At 38.9% G+C, this 27,968-nt stretch overlaps 4 protein-coding genes across 13 annotated transcripts in view; 2 read left to right on the top strand and 2 right to left on the bottom strand.

Moving 5' to 3' along the window:
- LOC127386306 (neurabin-1-like) overlaps window positions 1-1,819 on the top strand; it is a 39,609-nt gene extending 37,790 nt beyond the window's left edge. For all 4 annotated transcript variants that reach the window (XM_051623146.1, XM_051623143.1, XM_051623144.1 and 1 more), the window contains one exon: window positions 286-1,819. In XM_051623146.1, coding sequence (XP_051479106.1) covers window positions 286-453 — 168 coding nt within the window. In that variant the 3' untranslated portion in view covers window positions 454-1,819. The remainder of the gene's footprint in view (window positions 1-285) is intronic.
- A 560-nt stretch (window positions 1,820-2,379) lies between these two features.
- PDK1 (pyruvate dehydrogenase kinase 1) lies at window positions 2,380-16,698 on the bottom strand. The gene is made up of 11 exons (XM_051623168.1): window positions 16,566-16,698; window positions 13,393-13,534; window positions 11,850-11,921; window positions 11,046-11,230; window positions 10,667-10,756; window positions 10,299-10,376; window positions 8,301-8,377; window positions 7,518-7,616; window positions 6,467-6,577; window positions 5,188-5,301; window positions 2,380-5,071 (listed from the first exon to the last, which is right to left on the bottom strand). Exons 1-11 carry the CDS (start codon window positions 16,696-16,698, stop codon window positions 4,931-4,933), a joined length of 1,242 nt encoding a protein of 413 aa, XP_051479128.1. The 3' UTR covers window positions 2,380-4,930.
- LOC127386344 (translation initiation factor IF-2-like) lies at window positions 15,468-25,264 on the top strand. Its single transcript, XM_051623255.1, has 7 exons — window positions 15,468-15,509; window positions 16,363-16,980; window positions 19,595-19,623; window positions 22,531-22,581; window positions 23,624-23,724; window positions 25,084-25,140; window positions 25,214-25,264. The coding sequence occupies exons 1-7, from the start codon at window positions 15,468-15,470 to the stop codon at window positions 25,225-25,227; spliced, it is 912 nt and encodes a 303-aa protein (XP_051479215.1). The 3' UTR covers window positions 25,228-25,264.
- Window positions 24,336-27,968, bottom strand: part of ITGA6 (integrin subunit alpha 6) — a 44,893-nt gene continuing 41,260 nt past the window's right edge. For 5 of the 7 annotated variants that reach the window (XM_051623148.1, XM_051623154.1, XM_051623153.1 and 2 more), the window contains one exon: window positions 24,336-26,400. In XM_051623148.1, coding sequence (XP_051479108.1) covers window positions 26,242-26,400 — 159 coding nt within the window. In that variant the 3' untranslated portion in view covers window positions 24,336-26,241. The remainder of the gene's footprint in view (window positions 26,401-27,968) is intronic. The other 2 variants (XM_051623150.1, XM_051623151.1) reach the window with 1 other exon arrangement.

Raw genomic sequence — 27,968 nt, 5'->3', positions numbered from 1 at the left:
TACGTAGTGTGCTGTTTGCTGGAAATTCTCAGGTGTCTACATGTTTGTAAAGGACAATCAGAAGCTGTTGTTTCACAACTGAACAAGCATGTGGGCCCTTGCTGCCTTCCTTGTTACCCATATGATCATTTACAATGCTCTTAAGGACTTAGGTTCTTATTTTTCCAATAAACAAACTATCTTGCAGAAAAGTGAGTAACAAACTGTTCATGCACAAGCACTGCTGACAGTGCTGTTGGAAAAATCAGTGATGAGGTATTTTTCTTTTTTTCCCTCCCCCAAAAGGCTTTGGGAGTTTCCAGTCAAAACGACCGATCAACAATAAAGAAAAAAATTAAGGATATTAGAAAAACACAAGAAAAACTGGAAAAGCAGAAGGAAAAGGTTCAAAAGAAGGAGAGAGAAGTTCGCAAGACTGGCAGAGTGGTTGCCACTCTTGAATCAAGCTGCTAAAATGACACTTTTCTTTTAGCACAGACTTGCTTCATTTTGAGGAAGTTCAGCAGATTTGTATATAATTGTACAATTGAGGGAGGAGGGAATGTGCAACAGTTCAATATGGTAGGTGAGTTTTTTTAATCCTTAATTATGGTCCCTCCCCATTAAAACCCAATAAAAAGAAATTGTTTTCAGTATTTTTATTTCTAGTTGACTCTACCTGTACTAATAGACAATAATTTAACTTTCTGCCTTAAACAACATTTGTGCTTCTAAGACCTCGTATGCCCTTTTCATTGAAATTTGTTTGTGAAAAGTAGAATACTGTATTAAAAATCATTCCAATAGTAGTCAACTAGAATTCGATGGAGTTGAATCTGATAGAGGGACAATAGAAAAATCCTGCCAACAAATTCAGTCTGTGACAGTCTGTGTACCTGTTCCCACTGAAGATGTATAGTAAAAATACAGAAAATGGTAATGTCTAATTTAAAAAGAAAGCATGTATTTCAAATTTATGAATTATTTTGTTTAAATTCTTGTTTTTCTGGGATTGTCATTCAAAGTTCACTATAGTAGCACATTGTTTTTTAACTCTGTGTTGCTATTTATTGGGAAAGTAGCAAGAAATACTAAGGCATTTTCACAAACTACATTTACTAAGCATAATATTAAATTTTCTGTACACTGCCCATATGGTGTTGGGACAAGGTTTAAGCCTATAAATAAGATCTTTTTTAACATATTTTTTTCCTAAATAATACATAGTTTTATAGATTGATGCTATGAATAAGATCAATTTGCAATACATGTATTTCTCTTTTCTACCTGCTGCAAGATTTTTGCGGACCAAATTTATATATTTGCTAATTTTAAACTATATTGGTTTTCAAACTTAAAGTACTGAGAGAAAAATTGTAGGAAAAACTATCACTGAAGCACTGGGTTTCTGCATTGTATTTAATTGTTCAATTGTAGACTACAGATTATTTCTCTTTAAAGGAGGATTTGATTCTCAAAATAGTTTAGAACGTGAATTGGTGTTTTGTATATTTACATACTATTTTCTAGAGATATTATAACAGCACTTCCTTTAACTAATTATTCCAAAAACATAGACTAGTTTAAGTATCAATTCCACTATAGAATGGACTAGAACAAAATTTACACAATTAATGTGGACCAAGTTCTCCTTTAAATCTGTGGACTGTTTTTCATTTTAATTAAATGAATGAACTTCACTGTTTGTGTTTCACAATTGGGTTTTTTTTGTTTGTTTGTTTGTTTTTTGTAAATGTATTTGAATTTCAGCAAAAGAACTGTGGAAATGCTTCTGCACTCTATGCATTTCCAAAATAAAATTTGGAAGTCTTGGTAATAATTACTCTTCTAAAGAGGTTCAGTTTTGTGCATTAAGAAACAATTCCTTGGACCAGATTTAACTTGTTTACAGTAGCTTTGAGCTTGTACTCCAGATTTCCAGACTTTGAGGCAGAGAGGAATGCTGCCCTACTGATAGAAGAAAATGGAATAAGAAGTATGGAAAGATCATCTGCTTAAGATCACACACCTAAAAACACCCTTTGAACAATTTAGTCAAGGAAGTTTATTTTTTTCAGTTAAGTGCTTTCTGCTGTAACAGAGAATACTGATACAACCATGTACTGCCTTTTTTCTTTAAGCCTACTGAACTGAATGTTGCACCCTGTGAAGAGCTTGTTTCTCAGGCTGGAGACTAATGGAAATAGCGGTTTCAAAGGTTTCTCTGTGTGCAGAACTGTTAAACAGGGGCCACAGCAGGGATGATAAACTCACCCAACACCTGAGCATATGAACATTGATTATCACAGCCCACTGCACTTACCTGTCAGATGCTAAACTAGGAGGCTGGCTTTGGGAAACTAGCTTAGTACCGAGCCACAAAATGACCCAACTCTTAAGTTGTTTTTTTTGAAATGGTTTTAATGAATAAATGTAGTGATTCTTTCGAAAAAATAAGTTAACACAAACCAAGATCAATTTTACAGTGCAAGACTGATCTCATTTGCATACAAAACTATTAATCTCAGCAATTGGTAGCTGAGCTAGTATACTAATTTTCTACAGTGATTGACTTCAACTTAACCAGTGTGCTAGCAATGGCTTCAGTAAAGTAATGAAAATATTAAACACACAAAAGTGATCTTCTGAACTTCTATTTAAATCAAAAGTTACCAGACTTGTAAGTAGGGTTAAACATGGTAAACCAAAATATTACTATGTTTGAAAATCACTTATTTCACCACAATCGCTCAGGGTGGCAGGTGAGGAGATAGATAAAAATACAATTACACAGCAAGTTGTTCTAATCAGAATTCAATCAGTATCTAGCTGAGAGCATGCAAGAGGTTTTATTTCCAAAATACCATATGAAATACTTTAATAGGCTTTCTAGAAAATATACTGTGTTAACTTTTCTTTGGAAGCGTCTCTTGTTCTCAGGTGTTACTAAAATCAGTTAAGTTAGTTAAACATTTAAAACTTAGCATAAAAGCAAGAATGTTTATATTGACAGTTTTTTAAATCCTTTGCTGTAACTTTAAGCTTAAATTTAGCAAAAGCAACAGCTGCAAGCATTCCCTCTAACTTTTACAGTACGTGGAATTTCTCACATATATCCTCTTGCAGGGTGAAGATCAGCTATAGATCGTAGCCATGCAGACTGTAAGGCATGCCAGTCACCTCCTCACATCCTTGTAAAGAAGAAAAATAGGGCCCTCTAAAAGCGCCCACGAGCTTGAGTGGAGCAGGTAACCGTGCTGTTCTGGTGGCAATTAAGCTAGATTAATCCTCCCTCAGAGTGTCATTTTAACTGCATATAGAGCCCATTTTGTAAATCACTCCTGTTAAAGTGACCTGCATAGGCTTGACCAGGGTATAAACCATTTTCTTGTTTTGCAGAACTAGGCTAGGGAGGTAGCAGATGATAATCTTTAATCTGGCTCAGCAACAACTAGAAGAGTGTGACTTCAGTTTCTAACTGGAAGCTGTTCCCTTGTGGTATCTCACCACCTGCTCTGTGCAGAACTAGGAAACTAGCAAGATTTAGGCTTATTTTTTCCGAGAGGGATTATGCATGTTTGCTGCAGAACAAAAATCACAGAATTACAAGCAAAGAATTAACTGAGAAAATGTCTTTAACTACATCACTCCTAAAATGTTCAGGAATGACAAGGATCAAGGTGCAATGATTTCAACAAAGCTGGCACAAAAGGCGTTAAAGAAGCTGAATCCTTTATTAAAATAAGGACTTTGTACCTGAAATTTAATACTCATTCTCCTCTCTATCTTCCCTACTATGTTTTGACAGTTTCTCTCTGGCTGACAAACACATTCTGCTTACCTTATTTATGTTAAAGTGTGACTTTCCAGTTACTGCATAAATGAGGCCAGAAATACATCACAGATACAAAGGTGTTTTCAAAAACTGTTAAATACTCCTGAGAAGATCGTTTCTGTTGTCAAAGTAACAGAGATGCCCTACTAAGGGCAAGTTTTAAAAATCTGTTTATTAAAATACTTTCCATTTATAGCTGTAACCTGACATACCCCAGGGTTTGAGATCTTACTAGGGCTAGAACATTGATACTGTGTTTTGGTATTACCTACAGAAATACAAGCAAATGAAAGACAGCATATGTTTACTGTACACAAGCCAGCACTATTTGCTAGTTCACAATTATCATGGCAAGGTAAGTTTTTCACATGTATTAAATATTCACATTACAACCAAAGAAACATGACTGATACCACATACCTGAGATGCATTATATTAGTGGTAGCAGCTAGAACTGATTGGGTTTGTTGGGGTTTTTTTATGCCTACAGACCTAATTGTTATTTCTACAGCCACAAAGAAACTTGATGTAGGCAACATACCTAACTTTACAAAATTAGGCTCCAGCATGCTTAAGATAAAAGAACAGAATGTGCTGTGGAGATGGCAAAGGTAGAGCAATGAGCTCAGTATGTCTTACTTGAGTTTTTAATTAATCTCTAATATCATATAGTGAAAAAATGCTCTGGTGAGCTTTCCCCATTTTTTTTTTTTTCCCTGTTAAAACAATTTTGTAATGATACAAATTAATAGATTTCTCACCAGATATGCAATAGATTGCATTGGTTTCTTTAAAACCCAAAATTACATCTCCTTTAATTTAGTTACTGAAAGTAGTCACAAACAGCAAGTGGAGCAAATTAAGTGTGATCTTCTCACCTAAAATTTAAAAGTATGTACAGGTTTGGGGTTTCCCTTGGGTTTTGTTAGGTTTTTTTGTTGTGGTTTTTTTGTTTGTTTGTTTGATTCCAGGAAAGGGCAATTACATTAAAATTTCTGTTACTGCACTTAAAATTCTTTTCACCTATCAAATGTGGTTCAGCATCTTGGTGTAAAAGAGGTCTTCTAAATTCCCCTTCAAGACATACCTACTTCTTATGAACTGTTGAGGAAAAAGCTATATACTGCGAAACGTGGTCATGTCCTTTGGCTCACTGCTTGGCACACACCAGTCATCTGCTTCGTGGTTTGCTTTATAATGTTTCCAGGCTGCTTTGTTATATACAGGGAGTCTTTCAATTGATTCTGTTGATAAGGCCTGTAAGTAGAGAAGACTAGCTGACTATTCTTTTTCATCAAAATTATAGTAAAAGAACAAGGAGTTCCATTAGCAGTTAAAGTTGCTGGTAAGTTTAAAATGCTAAAGTATCATACCTTTATGTAAATAACAGCATCTGTACCATAGCCTTCTAAGGAATACAGTTTGAGGTCTCCTTGGAAGTACTGTGCATACAGGCGTGATATGGGTAAGCCATAACCAAATCCAGCCTAATCCAGGTGAAAAAGTGTATTTTCATTAATTGCATCCATCAGTACCATTTTTTTGTTTTAACTTAATAGTTAAATAGACGAACTAAACTTGACATTTGACAGTAAGAGAAGGAGTTCAAATGTTAACTATTATGCCCCCCAGAACCAGAAAAATTTATTAATTATTGCGATGATGACAAAACCACTTTAGTTGTTTGTCAGACAGGGCTGCTAGGTAACACTTATTGTATTATGGTAGATTTTTCAAGAAGAGATTAATACAATTAGAGAAACTGTACTGACTCTGTCTTATGCCTCATGGAGCTGCTAATCTTAAGAACACTGAATATTAAAGTCAGATACCTGTCATCATCAGTATATATAAAAAAGGCCCAAAAAGGAATGTCTATTAATCTGTAGCTTATACTAAAATTCTATCTAGGCCCTGTCTGCAGTAGCAGGACACAGACCTGAAGTGGTAAGTACATACACTATTTTTTTTTAATCTACTGAACTTCAGAGGTAATCTCTCAATGAAAATACACAACACTCCTCTGAAAAGACCTAGTGTTTAATAAGTTGCAGAGTCATCTACATGCAGAACACTATATAAATTTAAAAAAAAACATTTTGAATGATGGAATGTGAGAAAATAAGTTCAGGAAAGCTGTTCAGAGCTACTTACTGAGAACTAAGGCCTTATTTCTTGTGCATCTATTAAGTTTACCTGAGACCAAAGTAGATTCTTAATATGCCCTGTCACATCTGTGTTCAGCCTTGCTGGGGGATGGCAACACGTGTCTACACATTACAAGCGTAACTATGGACTTGATTCCAAATAATTGCTATAATTATTTTTCCTTTCATTCAGTGGCCACAAGAAGAATTTGGAGCCCTGTCCTTACTGCAGTACATGCAGCATAGCTAACTGTTCTGCTTTGAGGTAGCTGATCTTTATACTTGGTAGAGAAAAACAGAATCATGGACAAATTTAAATAATTCCTAGTATTTTAGGGTTTTACACAATCTTCCAGTTACATCAGAAAAGTGTTTGAATTAAACTGTAACATCCAAATAGCGATACTCGTATCTATAGAATCAGTACTTCATGGCTTTGGCTAAATGGTTCCTTTTGTGACAATTAAACATATACAAGATTACATGGTATAAAAGATTTGCATACCAAAGGTGTAGCTCGTGACGTCTCAACACGTGGACGTGGTGCTGTTGAATACATGTAGTTGAACAGTCTGTCAATTTTCCTCATAGGAACACCTCCCCCACGATCACTCATCTGAAGGATGAAGGAACATGCAGCATTATGTCCATTAATACATTTTTATAAAAGAAAGCTTCTCTCAAACAATGATCCAGATAAAGTTCAGGTAAAACATACATAAAGTTGGCCCTATTAAATTATGGGTTTTCTTAAATTCTCATCTCTCAGCTACAGCAATGACCAGAGAGATTAATCCTTCCCTTTCATCCCTATAAACCAAATTATTTTAAATACTACCATAAAAAGCCTTCATAATCTCTTGGAAGCAATAAAATTCTTGCTTTGATTATGCATTACTTTTATCTTGTTCATAACTCAGTTTTGTCTGAAAATATCTAAAGCTTTTAGCAAATGCCAGGTTCTGTGTATTTTTATCTTTATTCCTCAGGAATACTGCCAGTTACATACAATCTATTAAAACATATTACTGAAGGAATTAAGTCAGAACAGTTGTTGTACTACAGTTTACTTAGACCTATGGAAACACCAGTGCTTGCAGTTGGTCTTTGAAATTCAACACAGATGTTGTACGGAAAACTTCAGGGAGATGTACTTGAGGTTTGATTCGCATGGAACATACAATGTTTATTTCCCTTTTTTCAGCTGTTGCACATGTGTATAATTCTGTTGTTGTCACATACAAAATGCTGATATTACAACTGTAGAAAGATGCTACTTCATTTTTAGTCATAGTTGCTTATAAACTAGGCAAGACATGAGTGTGACAAAAGCAGAGAGCAGAGCCTTAAGTGTGATTGTGCAACCCCCTCGTGGATTTCCTACTGATGTGGAATGTGAAATTCCATAATGCTCTTGTTACTTACAACACTACGTGATCACATACAATCCATTGTTGGAATCGGGTCACCAGCTAAAGTTTGTAATTCTCTGCCTATGACAGGGAATAAAACTATAATAAAAAGAGCCTTCAAAATAATAATAAAAAAATTGATACCTTCACAGTTAAATCCTCAGTTCCCAACGTGATGTGTACTTGAATTGGAGGATAAATGCATCGATCAGCATTATGTTCCATGGTGGCTCTCATTGCATTCTGCAAGTTTCAAGTACAGCTTAAATCCTGTTCTTACCACTTTGTATATTATCTTAAAACATAAATTTAGTAAAGCTACTTTTACCACATTTCAGAATGAGGACAAGTGTATATGGTTTTAGAATAGCTTTTTATTATTTCAGGTTTGTTCAGTATCAGCATTTAGACAGTATATTAGAATACACAGACTTAAAATGTTTGTAGACCCTCTGAATATTTTAGTGTGCAGCTTTATTTGTAGAATTCTTAATGCTAGTGCATGCAATATGACACAAAAATCAAGAAAAGTCTAGGATTAAACTGCTTGAGGAAAGTTCTGTAGAACCTTCTATACATTATACCAGATTTGAAGATGCCCCAGAAATTTTGTATCTTATTCTCACTTGCTTTGTTAACTAATATCTTTATATGTTGTCAGATTTTTTTGACAAAACTGTCTACTCAGAAGGTGTCAGATACATTCGGTGACTAGGCAAAGGAGATAGATCTCCCAAAACTGTTCATTTTCTATGCAGTTAATGCATATCTGAATCATTCAATTCAGGTACCTTCCCACAGTCAAACAGTGAGAGGACTGCACTTGCAAAAACACACTGCTATCTAGAATTGGTTCATAAATCAATCAAATACAATCTCACTAAACAAAGAGGTGTAAAAGAATTGTATAATGATAAGTGCACTGACCTTGAAAAGTTCAAAAACCATGTGATAGAGATGTGACGGCACATATACCACTTGCATGGGCTGCCCTGGGGATTTAGCTGGATAAAAGAAGAGTCTAAGTAATTAAATAGCAAACTAGGTACCTTTCTTTCATCTCTGCAGTAATTTAAAATGTATATTATTATTGTTGAGAGAATTTACAAGAGAAGGAAAATTTGAACAGAAATCTCTTGAAAAGTATGTTAATCAAAAGCCATACTTATACCTATGAGGGCGTTATCATGAAGGCAGAGTCAGGGTCTTCAGGTGGTGGGTGGGAGAACAAGAAACAGTGAATGCAAGATAAAGTAACAGAGGTTCAGACTAGATATAGAGAAAAAATTCACCACAACAGTTAAGCATTCAAAAGGCTGCCCAAACATTTTATGTAGTTGTTACCCTTGGAGAATCTCACAGCTGTCCCTGCTTCAGGCAGGACGTCACGCTAGAAACCTGAGGTCCCTCCCAACCTAAATTATTTTATAATCCTATAATGCAGCAATTGGTAACTACAGCACAGCCTATTGGATTAATTTAGAAAATGCTAGTTTATAACAAGAAGTCTTAACAAAAATTATATGGACAATTCTGTCCATTTAAAACTATGAGTTTTTAAACGTTTTTAAAGAATAAATTATAGAAAATGTATCATGAAACACCTTCATTATATAAAAAATTAAGGAAAGGTTGCTCAGAAAGTTCTATTAAGGTTTTTTTAGTTCAACAAATTAATAATTTCTCACTAGACTGTGTTAGTGATGAGTGCTTTCTCAACATAAATGTTGAAGACAAATGATGGCAAAAGATCTAGAATAAATTCTGTACCCAGCAAAAATAAAAGTGGGATTAAAAAAGAAAAGAACACACTTTGAAATATGTCAGGGTCCTGTCCTCAAGTTAGTGGCTTCCCACCAGGCCTCCACCTCCAGATTCCATGCCTAAGCTTTAAATAATGGTATTCATTCTCAGCTGTGGGCAAGGAATGTGCATTTGGCCTGTATCAGGTTTAACTCACCTTCACAATCCACTGAGCAAAAAGGTCACTCCTTTTATAAAAACTGAACTATTTGTTCTGCCTTCTGGAGCAAATAAACCATTAAGTACCCCCTCTGTACAGAGAATTAGCATGACTGATAGTTTCTTATAGATGTTTTTAGCATCATGCTCCAAAGATAGAGAGGTAAACCCTTTAACCTAGATACAGAATGGCAGGTTTTGTACAGTAAGAAGAAACGATCTGAAATGTGTAGTCGAGACCACACTTTCTTTGCCTTTAGCTTCAGAGGCCAAGTTACTGTGATTGCACTCTGGCTTTTGTAATTACTTGTAGAAGCTATTTTAATTCCTGTTTTTGTATGTCTGTCTGAACTTGGCATTTAGTATCATAAGAAGTACCCTGTTGGGTAGTGTCAGAAAGGCTTTTTAGCATTCAGCAGGACTATAGGGACAACAGCTGACCTCTGACTTCATAGCAATACAGTTAACCTTTTTTGAAGTCAAAGCCAGTGCACTCAAATTATTTTTACTATGACTTGAGTGTATGATATTATATTACAACTACAAGAACATGATAGCTTAATAAGCAAGAGAAATTAGAATGGAATGTTTCATATCAATCTTTAAAGTGTCACAAGAAATGCAGAGAGTGAGATGCAACAGACAGTGTACAGTACAGACACAAGAAAGTCAGGGAGAGAAGGAGGCTGCTAAAATCTGTTCTGTCAACAGCTGTAGTGTCAAAAACCTTTCTGCTGGTTTCAGTTTTCTAATTAAAGGGAGAAATAGGGAAAGCCTTCTGCCAGATTAAAAACAAATAAACAAAAAAAAAACCACACAAAAAACCACACAACAAAACACCAAACTAGGACAATAGATACAGAGAACACATTAACTATATGAAAAGTGGAAGGAGAACGTTTCACCACACTTTAGAAGAAACCATCACTATGTTGGAGACTGTCTCCTCCCATATTCACTTACCATTCAACTCTTCAAGGATGAGTTCTGGAGAGCTCATGTAATATAAATCACAAAGTCTCTTGGCACTTTCATAGCCATCTATAATAAAAACACAGAAGGTTATGTTTTCCCTTTCACTTTTTTTTTTTTCCTTTGCAGTTTGCCAGAAAGAGAAACAAAAATTGAAAACACTGTGCATTGTCAGGGAGATTTTATACTTTCTCACAAAAAATGGGTTTATTGAGAAAAGTGACTAAACTGTATTACATTTTAAACTTCTGCTTTCTGCAGGAAAGAACTACACAGTATGTGCATATCAGGATGTGTCTTGGCTCTCAGTATAGACATTCATGTAAGTTTTCAGGATTCTTGTTCTTTGCTAAATTTACCTCTAATAACTTCAACCACATTGCAGCTAGGATCAATGCTTCCAATGTGTTTTGGATGAGCTGGATTAATTTTCCCACCAAACAGCAGAGCTGCCAAAAAAGAAAATATTATTTAATATCCAATATAATTTTGTCATTGTAGTTTGTGTCTTCAGTTTTGCTAAATACAAATGTACTGCAATTCCAATCTTCATCATACTTGAAAGCCTACTATTAGTAAGTATTTTAAGAATTATATTAACAATTAGTTTATTAATAGCAAGGCAAATAGCGTGCTCCTAAGAAGCATTTAAGAACATATGAAGCACTTAAAAATTAAAGGAAAATATACTGATGTAGTACAGGTATCATTTCCCCTCCTTTCAAAAATGACACTTACAGTGTTGATTAAGGAGCATTCTAATTGAAATGCGACTCATGTAGAAACGGTCTAAGAAGTACTGCACATTCTGTGAGGTCACTGGATCAATGCCAAAGCTTTCCTTGTACTCTATTACTCCCTGAGCCATTGTAGGAATTACGTCATTGTGTCGATTCCGGATTTTTATCACAGTATCTGTAAAACTAAAATTAATACACTGTAAGTATTTCACTTGCAAGTGAATTTAAATACTCTGGCAAACAGAGTATCTGACTACAAAATGAAGACCATTATGTACAGAAATATCACGTCTGCCTATGGCAGTAAGATGACAGATCAGTCTTTATAAAAATTTCAAGTATCTAGCATGGAAACAATCACCGATTAACTTTTATTTATTACTTATAAAATTATTATTTATTTATCACCCTGATTACTGCCAAGAAACAGAGAAAACTGTGCCAGCTGTTTTCATGCACATCACCCCATGCCTGTGAAATGGCTGTCAGGGTCAGCAGGGATGACCAAACCTGCTCATCAGGTGAAAAGTTCCATACATCAGTTCGAACATTACAAGTAAGGAAATGGTAAACATTTGGTCAAATTTAACATATTCATAGCTTCTTAAATGTAACAAAAAGCAACCTGACCAGAATGATAAGGCATAGAAGTGCTTTGTTTTGTTTTGTTCTGTGAGGGATAGGGGATACTGCAAGTTTTGAGTAAAGATTGGAGATAACTGACATTTTTCTTCAGCTGCTCACCTTCTTACCAGTCATTCTACAAAATATTTACTTAATACATGCGATAGAAAATCCTTACCTATTAATAGCTCCTGAATCTTCTGAACTTTTGTCCTTGAAGTCAAGGATCTCTTGAAGACTTTGGACATACCTGTAAATGAAAGAAACATGACAATGACCGATTCAGATGACATCTCCCCAGATCCCCTTGGTTATCTATTTATGGTCTTCTGAGGCTGCTTGCTTCGAAATCATTGTATTTGATATATCCCATTGACCTATCCCCTGTAAGTGTTGTTAGATTTTTTTGAATCTATTCATGATGTTTTCTTCCAAAATTTCCAGAGCAACGACTTCCACAATTTAATTTAAATGCATAAAAGATCTTCCTTGTGTTTTAAACCCAGTAGGTGATCACTTATTTGCAGCCCCAGCTAGTTCCTGTTATTAGAAAATCTTCCCAGCTTATTCACAATTTAAGTACTTCTGCCATCTCTTTCCTTAGATGTGTATTCTCCAAGCTGAATAATTCCATTTGGTTTCTCCTCACGTAAAAATTGTTCCAACCCTCTGATTCTTCCTCCTGGTCTTTTCTGTTCAGGATGGAGTGACTAAAACTGAATGCAATTCAGAGGAATAATGAGCTGAACAGTGGTACAATTATATTCCTTCCCATTTGTTGCTTAGTTCCTAACGCTATTTGCCTTCTTGCCCATCAACTGACATAATCAGAAAAATATCCCCAGTAGCATCAAAAATTATTTTTCCATTTTAAGTAAGCAAGCATACAAGGAGAGAAAGTTCCTCTCTGTGTTTTTCTTTGCATTTGTCCAAGTGGAATTGATTTCCCATGTGAGCAATGTCATTTAATATCATGAGAATTTCAGCATTTGTGTTTCATTAACAGCTTTCATTTTCATTGATAGCTTTTTTATAATAAGTAATCTAATCAGTATCACTTATTCACTGGCAGATTTTCTGTTCTCATAACTTTAAAAGCCTTTCCAGATAGCATGTGCCTTTAGCAGTTGCCAAGCAATCTCTTTAATTTGCTTTTATCTTATAGAAGTTTATGCTGATGTGTAAGTTTCTTACTGAAATTTTACTTTTCAAAGGATTTTTTTAAATTTTAATAGCCTCATATTCTTTCTGTTGTTTTTATATTTTGGCTTTGGGAGCTTCCTATTGTTCTTTTTTCATACAACTTTACTCTTAAATGTGCAATAACCTGTTGTTTAAATGGTTTACACTATGTTTTGCAAGTATTTTGTGCATTAGGCTGCTTCTGTTGATTTCTTCAACTAGCTTCTTCATTTTAGGTAAGTCCCCTATTAAACATTGTTCTGGCAGATTTTCATTTTTACTGAACTCTCGTATGTGACCACCTGCAATACTTAATGTTTTTTAACTCCGTTATGGGTTCTCTAATTGCTCCTAAGGGTTTTTTTTCCCCAAGTCTATAAACTTATTCATGACTTATGTCACACTGAGGTATTTACTCAAGTCTAACCTAAGTGGTGTTCACATAATGCACACATGAAATGGCCTTTCTATAGAAGAGAACAAGTTGTTCGTTGTGTATAAAGGTTACCCTTAAAGGTATGAAATGATCCTGTTCTTACCAGCTCTGCACCAGCTGAACTGAAGGTGTTCTTAGAAGGTTGTCTGGAAGCAGGCTTATTTCCTTCATTATGTTTGCCAATCTCACGGGCAACTCTTGTCGTAGAAACATAAATGAAGTCTTTTCACAAGCATTTTCAGATCCTAAGACCAAAATAAATATATGATAACATCAGAATAAAGTCAGTACTTATGGTAGAAAACTCTTTATTGCATAAGAGGTCTGTGGTTTTAAAGTTGACTCAGCCAGTCTAGTAAGCCAGTGTTTCTTTCATAGCAGCAGCCCACTTGTATTTCAAAATGTAAACTCATTGAAACCTACCAACCCTGTTGTGATAATGAGAATCTTTAATATATAAAGTGTAACCAGTGCAATGTTTGCACACCCATACTATTACACATTATATATCACTTCTATTCATGTAAATTGTTCATTTTATTTGCAGCAAACACCGACTGTAACTAGCACTGAACAAACAGTAGGTCGTTCTGAGCATGTCAGAAAGGCAAGTGAAACAAACCAACACAGGAAACTATGGGAAAGATGCATGAGAAAGTATCATGGTCCAATACACCCTGCTTGATCACTGATTTTACTGTAGCTCATACTGGAACACTTTTGTAAAATAAATTCTGTAATATTTATCTCATTTTCAGCTAGATCTATTAACTTGAATACTGAGAGAGAAATGTAAGTAGAACAGCTACCGTGTTTAGTTATTTTGATTGTTATTCTTCCATGCATTTACTTTTTAAATGTTTTACAGTTTTAAATTTTTAAAAGCTAGAAGCTAAATTATGCTACCTGTTGATAACTGACCTACTATTTTAAACAGGCAGGTGTTATCTATGTGGATGTGAATTAAATGTGGTTATTAAGATCAAGACCTAAATTTACTCCTGCAATGCTTGTTTTAGTAGGTAAGAAAGGAGGGTGCAGAAGAGTAAGAAATGCTGTACTTTATTGTCAGCCAGACTTCTTTCTAGACTTCCAGAGCATCATGTAAACAGCATCTGACCTTACTAACTTGGTATAATCCGCTGCTGTGAAGTACATACCTCAGGCTTGCTGTTTCACAACAGGTAAGTCCTAAAAATTAACTGGTGTTTCTGCTCAGTTCACTCCTTCCATTTGGCAAGGCAGAGTTGGGGAAGAAGATTAAAGGAAGGGACATGGGAAAAAGAGGAAGTCGGGAGTGTCCTAAGTAGGAAAAATTTTCACCAAATTGAAATGGAGGAGTTAAGTTTAATGTATCCAGACTCTGATACATCAGAAACTACACTTAAGAGAGAATGTCCGTTAAATTAGTAAAAAAGTGAATAGCTTGCAAGATGTTCCTCCTCAGTGACACCAGTATTATGCACTGTCTACATAAGACCTCTGCCCAGAAACCTCTCATTCTTCTCCCCAGTCAGATTGCATTTCAGGCATGTCTTGTTACTGGCCTTTCCATAAACAAGTCAGACTGAAGGAATTAAAATGCAAAGATAATCTTCAAATGCCTCATATACTCAACAAATAACATTCCACAAATAAGTTTTATATCTGGGGGCTGTATCTTTGCAATCCTGGGTCAAATACAGACAACTTAGGGTAAGCAAGACTTCAGTGAATGGCCAAATTACTTTGTTTCCCTGTGCAGCTATGGTCCATGTAAAGCATGGACTCCTACAGAAAATACTGCTTATAATCCAATATATGACTGATGTATATGATCCAGAGCTAAATTTGCTTATGGAATATTTCATTTGCTAGATCAAAACCTGGAGGTTTCAAATTTTGTTTTAATTAGCATTACCAAATTTTATGCTTTCTTCTTTAACTGCTCTCTTCTAGCTAAAGAAGCCAAACAATCCCCAATTACACCATCAGATTGTAATTACTACAGAATGGCTTTTACAGACAAATACTGTCTCAACTGTTGCACTCTACTATTTTATTTTTTTGCCTTTGTTACTACTTTTTACTATCTGTTATTAAATCCTAGGCAAAAGAGAGGAAAAAAAAATCAAAACCAAAGAAGTTTTCAAGATTACCTTATGTGCAGGTACTAACAGCAAAAGCCTAGCTTCTGGCATGAGGAAATACTATGCCTTGGAGAGAAACACTGATTTTAAGGTAAGCATTATTTTATCAGTATTTTAGTGGTAAAATAATACAGGTCGAGGTGAACTGTGAATTGCAAGATTCTTTGCTTAAAAGTATGGCAGCAGCAGAATATATGGTGGGGTTCCTGTACACATGGGGCTTTAAATACTGGATACATTTTATTGCAACAGATGGATGAAGTGACAGTTAAGAGAAACTTTCCTTTTGAAGTCCTCCTCCTTACACAAAGCCTAGTGTTCAAGGACTAACTCGCAGTTACAACGTAAAAAGTAATACAGCTATTAACCAGTGAAATGTTTTTACACAACATTAATGTAAACACTTACGCACGACAGTGCCCTGGGTACAGAAACAGAATGTATTATAGTATGGCTCTATCCCCAGGCTTTAAAAAGGTTTCTCAGTGTGACTTGCAAGATTCTTCTCTGTGTAGTCTTTGCTTTGAAGCTGAAAATAATTCCTGTGATCCCGGGGAGCATTAGGAGTGGCTTTAGTGTGGAGTGTGTATCCTGTTACCAGTTTACTCGTTTTCAAGGCTAGATTGCCAGTGCTCCAGGACGGCTCCCGGCGTCTGTGTCCTGCCCCTTCCCTCACACCTCTCCTAAAACAACAGCGTCTGGGTGAGGTGTTTTTGTTGGGCACAGACGTGTCACCGAGGAGCAGTGATGGTTGTTTCGGGGCCAGCTGAGATGAGAAGTTCGGTACACGCCTTACAAGGCAGCACGCTGGCAGCCTGCACAAGGCGCAGCACAGCCAGAACCCGTCGCCTTCCCCGTCCCACCCTCTCCCCAGGACGGCGGGGCTCGCAGGAAGGAAAAAAAAAAACCCAAACAGACCAACGCAGCTATTTCTGTGATGCCAGAACCTCGAGTTTTCGGTGGAGTTTCCATCTCGCCACAGCCCCGCTCTCCGGGAAGGAGCCCCCGGGCTCGGCCCGCACGGCGGCACCGCAGCCGGGGCGCGCGGCCGCGCTCATCCGGGCACCGGGCGGCGCGTGCCCCCGCCCCGCCGCTGGCGGGCACCTGCGGAGCCGTGCGGGACCGGGAGCGCGGTGCGGGGACTCACCGAAGTCCAGGAACTGCTTCATGGAGAGCGGCGAGGGGGAGAAGCGCGAGTAGAAGTCCACCTGCTGCGGAATGCTGCCCGCGGAGGCGCTGCCCGCGGAGGCGCCGCGCAGCAGGGCGCGCAGCAGCCTCATGGCGCGGCTCTCGGCCTCCTCCAGCTCGGCTCGGCTCAGCCCGGCCCGGCCGCCATGGCCCGCCCCGCCAGCTCCCCCGGCCCCTGCGCAGGCCGCGGCCTCCCGCGCCGAGGCGGTGCCCGAGGGGTGGGTGTCTCCCCGGCCCGGCCCCGCGCGGGGCGGGGGCGCGCGGAGCCGCTGGGGCCTGGGCGGCCGCTCCTGAGGCGGCGGCCGCTGCGCTGTCCCCTGGGCTGTCGCAGGGAGAAGCTGTCCGGCTTGCCGGAGGAGCCCAGCCCCGGACAGGTACCGCGGCGTTGCGGGGCGGGTGCCGCGGCCTTCCCGGCGAAGGGTTGCGGGGTGTTCACCAGCCCCCGAGGCGGGAACCCGTGAGGGGCCGGAGAGGCGGGGGGTGGGGTGGGGTGGGCGACTGTGGCCAGAACCCCGGGGCGGGCGGCGTGTGCGTTCCCGCCGTGCGAGGGCTCTCGGAGGGGTGGGCAGTCCTGCCGGGCAGCGGGCGGGGAGGAGGGGGCGGAGGCCCCTCGGCGGAGCCGCCGCGGCGCGGGCCCGGCGGCCTGTGGGGCGCGGGGGGGGCCGGAGTCGCAGCAGGAACCGGGCAAAAGCATTTTCCGAAATCTGGCTTTATTCGCGCCGCTGTCGTGTGGCCTGAGGGCAGGGCCCCCCGGCGGGGTTCAGTCCGTGGTTCCACAGCCGTTCTCCCCCGCTGGTGCCCCCTGTGCCGGCTTCACTGCTGCGGGCGGGGGGAAGGGGCCCGGCGGCTCCGGCCGCGCTTCCCGCCCGGCGCTGGGTCCCGGAGGGCAAAAACGGGAGGGGTAACTTGTTTCAGTTAGGAGGGAACAGAGAAACAAATAGAGGGGCAAAACAAGGCTTCTGTCTGCAGGTAAGCTCCCGACCGGTCAGCAGTGAACACAATACACGTCTTTATTGATTAAAAAGTACTTGGACCGTATGTTGCGCTAAATCGCTATACCTTGAGGTAAAGGTTGACGTACCAAACAGTGGTGTTTAATAGCTTCTTGTCCTACTCGGGTAGAAATATCCAGAACGTTAACAAAAAAACGCACTTAACGGTCATTATAAGCATTTCTGATAAACTTACTGCAGTGTAGATATTAAACCCTGTGATTCAAAAATCGTATACATTACAATACAGCAGTAGATCTGTGTAATTTTCTTCTTTATTGTGGATACTTGTACATTTATCTTATGAAATCGACTCAGTATTGCTTGTTTTCCTCTAAACATGCTTTGCACCTGTGACTGGTTTCTGACCTGGTAGTGGGAATGGATGTCCAATGGCCTCCACTTAGAGCAGGAGTCATTTTGCTGTTTCTGTGACAAGAATCTGTTCAGGGCTTTGTTGGATTGCTTGGAGCCTCCCATTAGAGAGATGAAGATACTATAATTAATTAAGGATATTACTTTTTTATGGATGTTGCATAGAAGTACGGAAAGCATTGATTGTCTGCTTCCAGAGGCTATTTTCTGAGTAGTAACTGTGCCAATAATAGGCAAGTATGAAGCAGTAGTTCAGAAATAGACTGCTCCATCTGATTTGTAAATCAACCTGTACCTCCATCTTATGCCCAAAAAATGAATGGCTTGTTCTGTTCTGGCCAGGCAGTGGTGACTAATTGGGCAAACCAGCAGCTTGTCTGTCTCTGCAAGTCTACAAATACAGGGTTACTGGCACTTTTTTATTTATTACTGCTTGTTCACCACCCCCAGAAGCACCAAATAGTAGCTCATGCTATTCAAGTTTGTCATAGTTGGGGATCCCTACTCTGTGCTTAAAACCATTGTATCATGGCTTCTCAGTTGTGAGCCAGCACAGTTTAATGCAGTCCCTACATGTAGTAAGTTGGGTATTTGTAAATTGTTAGTTTCTTATGATGACTCTGGACTGGCTTCAGTTTTTATGCCTGTGTGTTGCTTTCCCGATGTTTCAGTTTACAGGCACCCCTTCAAATCTGGCCTGCTGCCTAAAGTTCTCTTTGAACAGCAGTCCCCAGCCAGAAGATGTGGCAAAGGCTGTCAGAAGCTAAATAAATCATTGCACTTTGGAAGTTAGAGCCCTTTCTCAATAATGTAAATAGTAATCACTAAGGGGGAAAAAATAATGTAGGATGAGTGGTCACAAAAATAACTATGGACAAAGAATTGAATAATTCTTTAAATGCAATGTTTGGAGCAGAACAAACCCTCTCTGTTTATCTAAAGGTGTTTTGTTGGTCTTGTTTAAACTACTGATAAGATACTGACCCAGGTAAACACAGTCTGTTAAAATATTGGAGAATATTTTAAATTCTATTTCTCTTCCATTTTTCATAGAATCATACAATGGTTGAGGTTGGAAGGGACCTTACAGGTCCTTTTTCATTCACTGATGATCTTCTGGGGGCTTAATCTGATCTGACACAGTGTGACTCTAGCTGCAGTTCTGATGTGCCAGTTCCTGTAAATTCTTACACAAACCGAAGAGGAGAAATGTCTTATTTTTGCTATTTGGCATTTTTCTGCTCATATTCCTGCTTATTGATGTTTTAAAAATTATAATACAATTGGATCCTTAATTTAAATGGGACAGAACAAATGAGACTTCAAGGTAATTGAAAACATAGCATTTAGTTTTAACCTAAGCAATTCCATTTTAATTTTTGTTTTCAATTTAAAATTTAACATCGTGTTTAAGGTTTAATAAGATAATTGGAAGCATAACATTCCTTCAGCATATTCCATAGAAAGAGTTCTTGGTTTGTTAAGGCAACACTATAAATAACCCCTTGCTGGGAGTTGCTGTTCTTAGTTGCTGCATGTACTGGTGCTTTATTATTATTATTAATTATTTTTTTTTCTTTCTTCCTTTTCCTCCCTTTCCTCCAAAATATGTACATCATAGACTAAGAAAAAAAAAAATGAAGTTGCCAGGTACAGATACCCATCAGATCTCTTTTCTGTGGTTTATATGCTTTGCTGTGGTGCCTGCACAGTCATCTGGTCCATAAGTGTCTCTTTTCTGCTTGTGTACTTACTCTGCACTAAGGCTCATTGTTGGTTTTAGGTTTTTGCTAACAAAGTCAGCTGCTTTGGCTGTGCTAGAAAATTTTCTTAGGGTTAAATTGGTTTGATGTGGCTTTGGTCTTTTTTTTTTTTTTTTTAGGAGTAGAAACAAAAGGATATAAAAATGGCAACAAAGTTGATCAAATATATGGAGGAGTTTCTGTAGGAGTTAACAAATTGTAGTAGGTTCAAGGACAACATAAAAATGGGCTTATTTATTTTTATCTAGTGTATAATTAAACTTCAGAGTTTGTGAATTTCTGCTATGTACAACTGTGTGACTCAAGATAAGAAGGCAGTTGGAGAAATTTGGCAATTTGTTTTCCTTGGCTGGCTTTTTCTTCCATAGGAAAAATATGTCATGTAGCTACTGAAGTTGAGCACTAAGGTTTTGTGGGAACAGGAACAGCAAAGTGTCACCATCATGTTGCTTAACTATTGGCCATTGTCAGCGGCAAGACGCGGATTCTGGTGGATCTGTGGTCTAGTCCAGCATGTCTGTTTTATGTTGTTTCCTCCTTGCTAAGCCAGAATCTGTCACAGGCTGTCTTGTAAGCTGGCTGGCAATGATGTGCTTCTCAGCTCTGTAGCATTGACTGTTGGTCCCTTCCACTTCAAGAAACCAAGGAAAACCACAAATATAGGCCCACTGCTGAGTGAGGTGGGTGCCCTGGTGGCAGAGGATATAAAGAAGGCAGAGGCACTGAATGCCTTCTTTGCTTCTGTCTTTACTGCTGCAGACTCTCCCCAGGAGCTCCAGATCCCTAAAGCCCCAGAAGTCAGAATGAAAAAGGAGTTTGCTTTTGTAGATGAAGATTGGGTTAAGGATCAGTTAAGCAATCTGGACATCCATAAATCAATGGGTCCAGATGGAATGCACCCACGGGTGCTGAGGGAGATGTGGAGGTCATTGCTAGGCCACTCTCCATCATCTTTGGTAAGTCGTGGGCAATAGGAGAGGTGCCTGAGGACTGGAGGATAGCAAATGTCACTCCAGCCTACAAAAAGGGCAAGAAAGAGGTCCCAGGTAACTATAGACTGGTCAGCCTCACCTCCATCCCTGGAAAGGTGATAGAACAACTTGTTCTTGGTACTATCTCTAGGCATATCAAGGATGAGGGGGTCATTAAGAGCAGTCAGCATGGTTTTACCAAGGGGAAGTCACATTTGACCGACCTTATAGCCCTCTATCAGGAAGTAACTAGGTGGATAGATGATGGTAGGGTGGTAGATGTGGTTTATCTTGATTTCAGTAAGGTATTTGATACTGTCTCCCACAGCATCCTTATAGGCAAGATGAGGAAATATGGGCTTGATGATCAGGTAGTGAGGTGGATCATGAGCTGGTTGAAAGGAAGAAGTCAGAGAGTTGTGTAAATGGGACAGGATCTAGTTGGAGGTCTGTGACTAGTGGAGTCCCTCAGGGGTCGGTACTGGGACCAGTGTTGTTCAATATTTTCATCAACGATGTGGATGAGGGAACAGAGTGTGCCCTCAGCAGGTTTGCTGATGACACTAAACTGGGAGGTGTGGCTGACACACCAGAAGGCTGTGCTGCCATTCAGCAAGACCTAGACAGGCTGGAGAGTTGGGCAGGGAGAAACTTGATGAAATTCAACAAGGGCAGGTGTAGAGTCTTGCATCTGGGGAAGAACAACCCCATGTACCAGTACAGGTTGGGGGGGCTGACCTGCTGGAAAGCAGTGTAGGAGAAAGGGACCTGGGGGTCCTGGTGGACAAGAGGATGACCATGAGCCAGCAATGTGCCCTTGTGACCACGAAGGCCAATGGCATCCTGGGGTGTATTAGAAAGGGTGTGGCTAGTAGGTCAAGGGAGGTTCTCCTCCCTCTCTATTCTGCCTTGGTGAGGCCACATCTAGAATACTGTGTCCAGTTCTGGGCCCCACAGTTCAAGGACAGGGAACTGCTTGAAAGGGTCCAGTGCAGAGCCACAAAGATGATTAAGGGAGTGGAACATCTCCCTTCTGAGGAAAGGCAGAGGGAGCTGGGTCTCTTTAGCTTGGAGGAGACTGAGGGGCGACCTCATCAATGTTTACAAATATGTTAAGGGTGAGTGTCAGGACAATGAAGCCAGGCTTTTTACAGTGATGTCTAGTGATAGGACAAGGGGCAATGGATGCAAACTGGACCATAGGAGGTTCCACATAAACATCAGAAAAACTTTACTGTGAGAGTGACAGAGCACTGGAACAGGCTGCCCAGAGAGGTCAGGGAGTCTCCTTTCCTGGAGACATTCAAAACCTGCCTGGACACATTCCTGTGTGATGTGCTCTGGGTGATCCTGCTCTGGCAGGGGGTTTGGACTAGGTGATCTTTCGAGGTCCCTTCCAACCCCTAAGATGCTGTGATTCTGTGAAATGGTTCTTTTAATTGACTCAGCAGTTGCATTATTTCTTACATTCCTGGGGAAAGTATTTTACTTTTCTGTCCCTTCCTCCCCTGCTCCCTGAAGACACTGAGATTGAGAAATAAGAATAAACAGCACTGTGTATTGATGGCAAGAGGGGGTATATGTTGTTCTGTGATAGGTAAGCAGCAGCAAGGACCCTTATGCTTTTTTAAAATCTCAGTTCTCTGCCTCTGTCTTCTACTAAGTCCTTTGAGACAGGTGTGGACCTGAAAAGGTGCTGCTTGCAAACAGCCATTTTGCAGAGCTAGAAAATTAAGACAGAAGGGGGTCGGTTTTCAAGTATGAAAGAGGCAAATTGCAGATCATTTGTTGTTCCTTGTTCTCTCACCCCAATACCGTGACAGTATCACACCTTGGCTGCGGATTATGGCTGATGTTTGCGGCAGTGTCTCAAGGTAAGGAGGTGCTGTGTTTTCCTCATGAGGCTCATGATTAGGACTCCAGCAAGGCTTATGAGATTATAAAAGGGGTACAGTCGTATTTATGAATGCACAGCCTGGGAAGATAAATGGATGTTTAAAGATGTCTGAAGACTGTGGTAAAAACTGAAGCACCTGCTTACACAGTCACCATAGGGAAATAGACTATTTGCATTCTTGTCACACACAGTGGATTGTCTCGCCAGCCAGCTGAAGCACATGCCTCTTCTGGCTCAGAACACTGGCTGGTTGCCTGTTTGTGTCATCAGAGTTTGTTCTCCTGGGTTATGCAAACCAGCAGCTGACAGTTTCACCCACTTTGTGCTGTGAGAAGTTATGTCAGTTATTTGTTGATAAGCAGGTTTCTGGTGCTGGGTAGTTTGTTTAAGACACGCTGCTGCAGTGACATTGGCATTGCCAGTGGGCGCTCTGAATGGGGATTGGAGTTCTAGTGCTGGTTTCAAAAAACTTGCCTTCACCTTACATTGCTGACTCCTGACATCTGCATTCTAGGACCCTGTTCTGTCTCTTCTTCCACATTTAACTTACGCATGGGTGGTTATTGAAACTATGCTGTGATAGTCCCTTACATTGAAAGCTTCTCATAAGACGTCTTCTGTACTGTGACAGTTAAACATATGTGAAGGTACTGCAGTTTACTAGCAGTTTATTTATGTACCTTGGGCTATATTGTGTGTTTGTGTATGTTTATATATACACACACACTGCACACAAGCATACACTATTTTTCAACTACAGTACATTAGGTTTTATATGTGCACAGATACACATATATTTTATGTGTATAGTATAGATAAGCATATGTAAAACCTAACATACTCTATTTGTAGTGTACTTTGTATGATCAGCTACTTAACTGTTCTCCCAGTCTGTATTTTGTCTCGTGGACAGAGGTTTATGAGTGTAGTTATGTAAATGAGAATAACTTTAATAAAAGCAGGTTCAGTCCATGTCTTTGATGTACTCTGAAAGATTTAGCAGCATCTTCTGGTTCTAGGTCTGGAAATTTCTTGGCTGCAACAGCAAACAGTGGTCTAGCATGTATCCTCCTAACCCTTCAGGCTTTGTTGCATGAAAAGGTCCTTCCTTTCAGCAAAGGTAAGCTAAGCATCCTGTGAAGGTTAAATGGAGATAAACCCCAGGTAAAAGCTGTGGTTTGTTTTTTCCACATCTCTTTGGCTTTTCTGGGTTTTTTTGTCGAGTTAAAGCTGAACCCTGTTACTATGTAATTGACATTATTAAGCTTCCACTGCTAAATACAGATAGGTATGTGATGTCTTTCACTCATCTGGGGAGGATGCGTCCATCTTCTCTAGTCACAGGAAACTGTGTCTGGCAGGAGAGCTCTTAGGAGACTGCTTGCTTTGAAGGTAAGCTGGGCAGCATGCATGAAGGAGTGGAGGGAGAGAGAGCTCCGCCCCGTGGGAGGTGATACTTGGTGCTTTTCCAAGAGCCTGCTCCGCCAGACCCCATGACTCGTTACCAGTGCTGGAATCTGCAGCAGCTAGCCTGGTAGTGTGAGATTGTGTGTTATCTCCTGCAACTGCCTTATCTGCCCCCATGCATAGGGCAGGACACTGCAAGTTACAGCAGTACTGAGAATGAGACCATTTGTTAAAGTTTGCAACTTCCAGCTTACCCTTCCTGTGGAAGTTAGCTATGGCTACTTCAATTAATTATGGAAAGAAATCACTTATTACAAAACAATGTTTCATTTAAAAAAAAATTTATTTCACACTTCTATACAAATATCCACAGGTAATTTCTAATAATGGAATGATGTAGCATTGCTAGTTGGTATAAAAAAAAAAGTTTGAGATAAAGGGATACCAGTGACATGACTTATTTTTCAAGAACTTCCAGTTTAACACTGTTAAGACATTCATGCTCTTAGGTGAGGGCCACAGTCTGCTTTTAAATCCAAAACTATTTGTCAGGCTTCTTAGCCTGGCTTCAGATGCTACTCAGCCTTTTGGCAAATAAGCTAGAATTTTTAAAGCTCAAAAACTGAGTAACAGCTAAAATACACGTGTGTTCTTAAAAATAATAATTAAAAAAATATATTTATTGGGAGGAAGAAAGATATTAAATTAATGCACTTTCTATAATGATAGGTGACTACACCTTCCAAGCAGGTATATTCAAAGTTAGTAGTAAAAATAAGACACTTTGACAACTGCCCTCCTAGCAGGTTTTTACCCTATGAGGGGGGGAAAAAGTACCAAGAGGTTTTTGCATAGTTCAAATCACTAGCAATTAACGCGCATACTTTTTGAGCAGAATTTTGTTTCATGTGGAATAAACACTTGTGAACTAAATCTTTGTTCTTAAATAGTACCAATGCTTTAGAACATGGGTAAAAAAAAAGTAAACTCTTTCAATAGTTTAATCAGTTATGTTAAAATAACTAAATGACAGATAAACACAACATTGTGGTTCTATTTTATCAACATTCAGGTATTCCAGAGAATTCAGTAGTCTTGACGTGGATCAGCATAGATCCCCATAATAAAGGTAAGTTAGGCACTTAGAGCCTCCTTCAAGTGCTATATAACAGTTGCAGTAGCCAATGCCTTTTGCCAAACAGGAACTCCTTATTGAAGCTGGAAAGCTGTTGCCAGAGAACTCTCTTCCTGCAGTAAGTATAAAACTATCTAAAAACCCTACTTCTGCTTGGTGTCCAAATTATTAAATAGTCCAAAGTAATATACAAATCATGTTACAAAACCTGGTAATTCCCATTACATAAAGTTACAAGTTATCAGGAGAAGAGCCCCCATATGCATCATTTTAATAAATATTTACATTTTTAGAAAGCATTGGCACCTTCTGTGACTTACTAAAATGCAATGAAAGCCTCAGGTCTTATAGTCTGAAGTTCAGTGGATTCGAAAAGTTTCAGTTAAGTCTTTGGCCTAACAGTTAGTCAAAGACAATGATTTATAACAAAAATAAATACAAAATGGACTAAAATATATATATACAAAAAGTACATCTAATATTCAAGCCTCTCTTTAAAAAAAGAAACCTGTGTATATTTGTGAGCAAGAATCACACAATCTGATCTTAAAAAAAAAAAACCCAAACCGAGCAACATGACCTATTGCACATGTAATTTAACATGATGCTTTTTGTTAAGCCCTAATTACTGCAGCAGGCAAAGTTTATGACTAAAGTAGATTTGCAGGTCTTCAGATTATACTTGAAAAAAGTGTGCTAAAGGCCACTGTGTGTTTATAACAGACTATGCAGTGAGGGAAGGATGGAGAACCTGTCTTCGCCTTAACCATGCATTCCTTGCATACCTAGGAAGAAGGTTAGGATCACAGGAAAAGGTCTGCTATAGTGGTTTTGCAGAAAAGACCCCAAATCAACACAGTATCTTCTAAAGCATAAATTAGATTTGAAGGGGAAAAGAGGCAGTCTGAAAATTAAATAATGCAAATAAAGTCTGTTGAAGCAATTTTAACTGTGCAAACAAAAGCCTCAATATAAGTAGTAATACCTACAATCAAATGGTGAATGTCCATAGTGTTCACAGGTCTAACTCATTGGCAGTCCATTAATGAAAACATTAACCTCTGTCTGAACTTGGTGAATGAAGAGTATTTTTCCCTAAGAATAACTTTCATTTTCATTCCATTTTGTGAACCACTGCTTCGTCTCAAGGTCTTTGCATTTCCCATCTTTGATCTGTCGCTCTTCTTTTCGAATTCGTACAGCGTGGTATCGAGGGACGCTGTTTTCGTACCTAGAACGCTGGAAGAACCCGCACTGGGGCAGAGGAGAAAAAGAAGTTCAGGCTGAAGTTGCTACTGAAGTACTACAATTACAGAGGCAGTAAATTCTTCTTTTGCTCAGACATACAGGTAAGAAAATTGAAAACAAAAAAACCTAGGCCAAAAATGTAGCCTATGTAGCTGTAAAAATATGAGCCAGCAGGTCTACATTAGTTGTTCCAGCAGCAGCTAAAGACACATGGCATACTCTGACAATCTGGTAATCTAATACCTTAAAAATATTCCACTAATTTTATAAATTTGTTCTACAAGTCTTGTAAATGTTGTCTTACAAAGCTATTCACTTACATAATGAGAAAAGTTAATGCTACACAAAGAAGTAGATTGTTCAGGAAAGTTTGCCTCTCCTGAATCAGAGGTATATAATTCAGCTGTCATCCTGTATGGTGACATGATTTACCTCTAAAAAACATACAGAAAGACTTCCAGGGCCTCAAGAAAAGTTACAACCAGGGCCTTGTTTTTCAAACCACCATCTCAGCTACAGTCACCTGAGCTACCTACAACTATGCAGTATTAGAATGAGTCCTGCTTAGTTTGCCATAGGATAAAAACCAAACATAACCTGAAAATTTTGCCATGTGTCAAAACACAAGTCTCCTTAGATGAAATTGAGTAGAGCTTGTTTGTGCCCTACAATTTTTTTATTCAAAGCCACTTTAAAAACTGATTTTAACAATTGAGGAATTAACTAAAATTTATATTCAAAACAAAGTGGAGTTCTGGCCTCAGCCAGATTGGTAGCACTCAGATTTACAACCTTATGGGTCGGTCACCTTATGTTTTGTCCATACTATTTGGGAGGTTGGGGTTTTGTTTTGGTTTTGAAAATATTATTAGAACTTGCATTAAACTGAATTTTTTAAAAATTACATCCAGGCACAGGCCAAATCTCTAGCAATCTCTTAATTAAGATTTCTTTAAACATTGACATATTTTATGTACTAATTTCTCCTCACCCCCAATCCCAAGCATCACTTATTAATATATACATGCATGTAATATCTTGAGTAAAGGTTGCTAGGAGCATAAATCATCATGCATCTAGTAGCTTCAGCAGAGGAAAGTGTTCCTAGAAAAGTATTCCTTAGGACTGAAGGAAAAGAGATGTTTCCACAGCAATTCAATTCTTGTTATGAAAACCCCTTTCATTACAAGCAACATGTATCTTTTAGCATGCACTAAAGGTTAGTAAAGCAAATTTGTCTATCATCCACATATTTTTAGCTTTGAATCTCAACTCTACAGTGTTGATTACCATCCCTCAAGCTTAAAAACTTACTTGTACTGCTAAAGCGTAAATCAAAAAAAGACTAAAAACATTATATCGAGATGCTTTCTAAAGAAATACAAAAAAGCTTTTTAGACCAAGGTAAACACTTTGTTCATGTGCACCAGAAGCTGAAAATGTATCAACAGAATGAGCAAGCAAGTACGATAGGTTGAAATCCAGAAGTTAATAGAACATTTGCAATCAAAGCCTCATAATTAGCCACCACAACCATAGCATGTGCCACAGCTAAAAATTAAAAAATATTAGGA

Source organism: Apus apus, chromosome 6 (assembly GCF_020740795.1).
Source record: "Apus apus isolate bApuApu2 chromosome 6, bApuApu2.pri.cur, whole genome shotgun sequence".
Lineage (NCBI taxonomy): Eukaryota > Metazoa > Chordata > Aves > Apodiformes > Apodidae > Apus > Apus apus.
This window is presented reverse-complemented; position numbering and strand designations above follow the sequence as displayed.

Excerpts from the sequence above, each read along its gene's own strand:
- LOC127386344 (XM_051623255.1), top strand. The coding sequence starts at position 15,468 with ATGAGGAAATACTATGCCTTGGAGAGAAACACTGATTTTAAG. Across the intron at positions 16,981-19,594 it reads AGGAGCCCAGCCCCGGACAG|ACTAAGAAAAAAAAAAATGA; the intron begins GTACCGCGGCGT and ends TGTACATCATAG. Across the intron at positions 19,624-22,530 it reads AAAAAAAATGAAGTTGCCAG|TATCACACCTTGGCTGCGGA; the intron begins GTACAGATACCC and ends ATACCGTGACAG.
- PDK1 (XM_051623168.1), bottom strand. The coding sequence starts at position 16,698 with ATGAGGCTGCTGCGCGCCCTGCTGCGCGGCGCCTCCGCGGGCAGCGCC. Across the intron at positions 10,757-11,045 it reads AATGCTCCTTAATCAACACT|CTCTGCTGTTTGGTGGGAAA; the intron begins GTAAGTGTCATT and ends CTTTTTTGGCAG. Across the intron at positions 10,377-10,666 it reads TGTGGTTGAAGTTATTAGAG|ATGGCTATGAAAGTGCCAAG; the intron begins GTAAATTTAGCA and ends TTTTTATTATAG.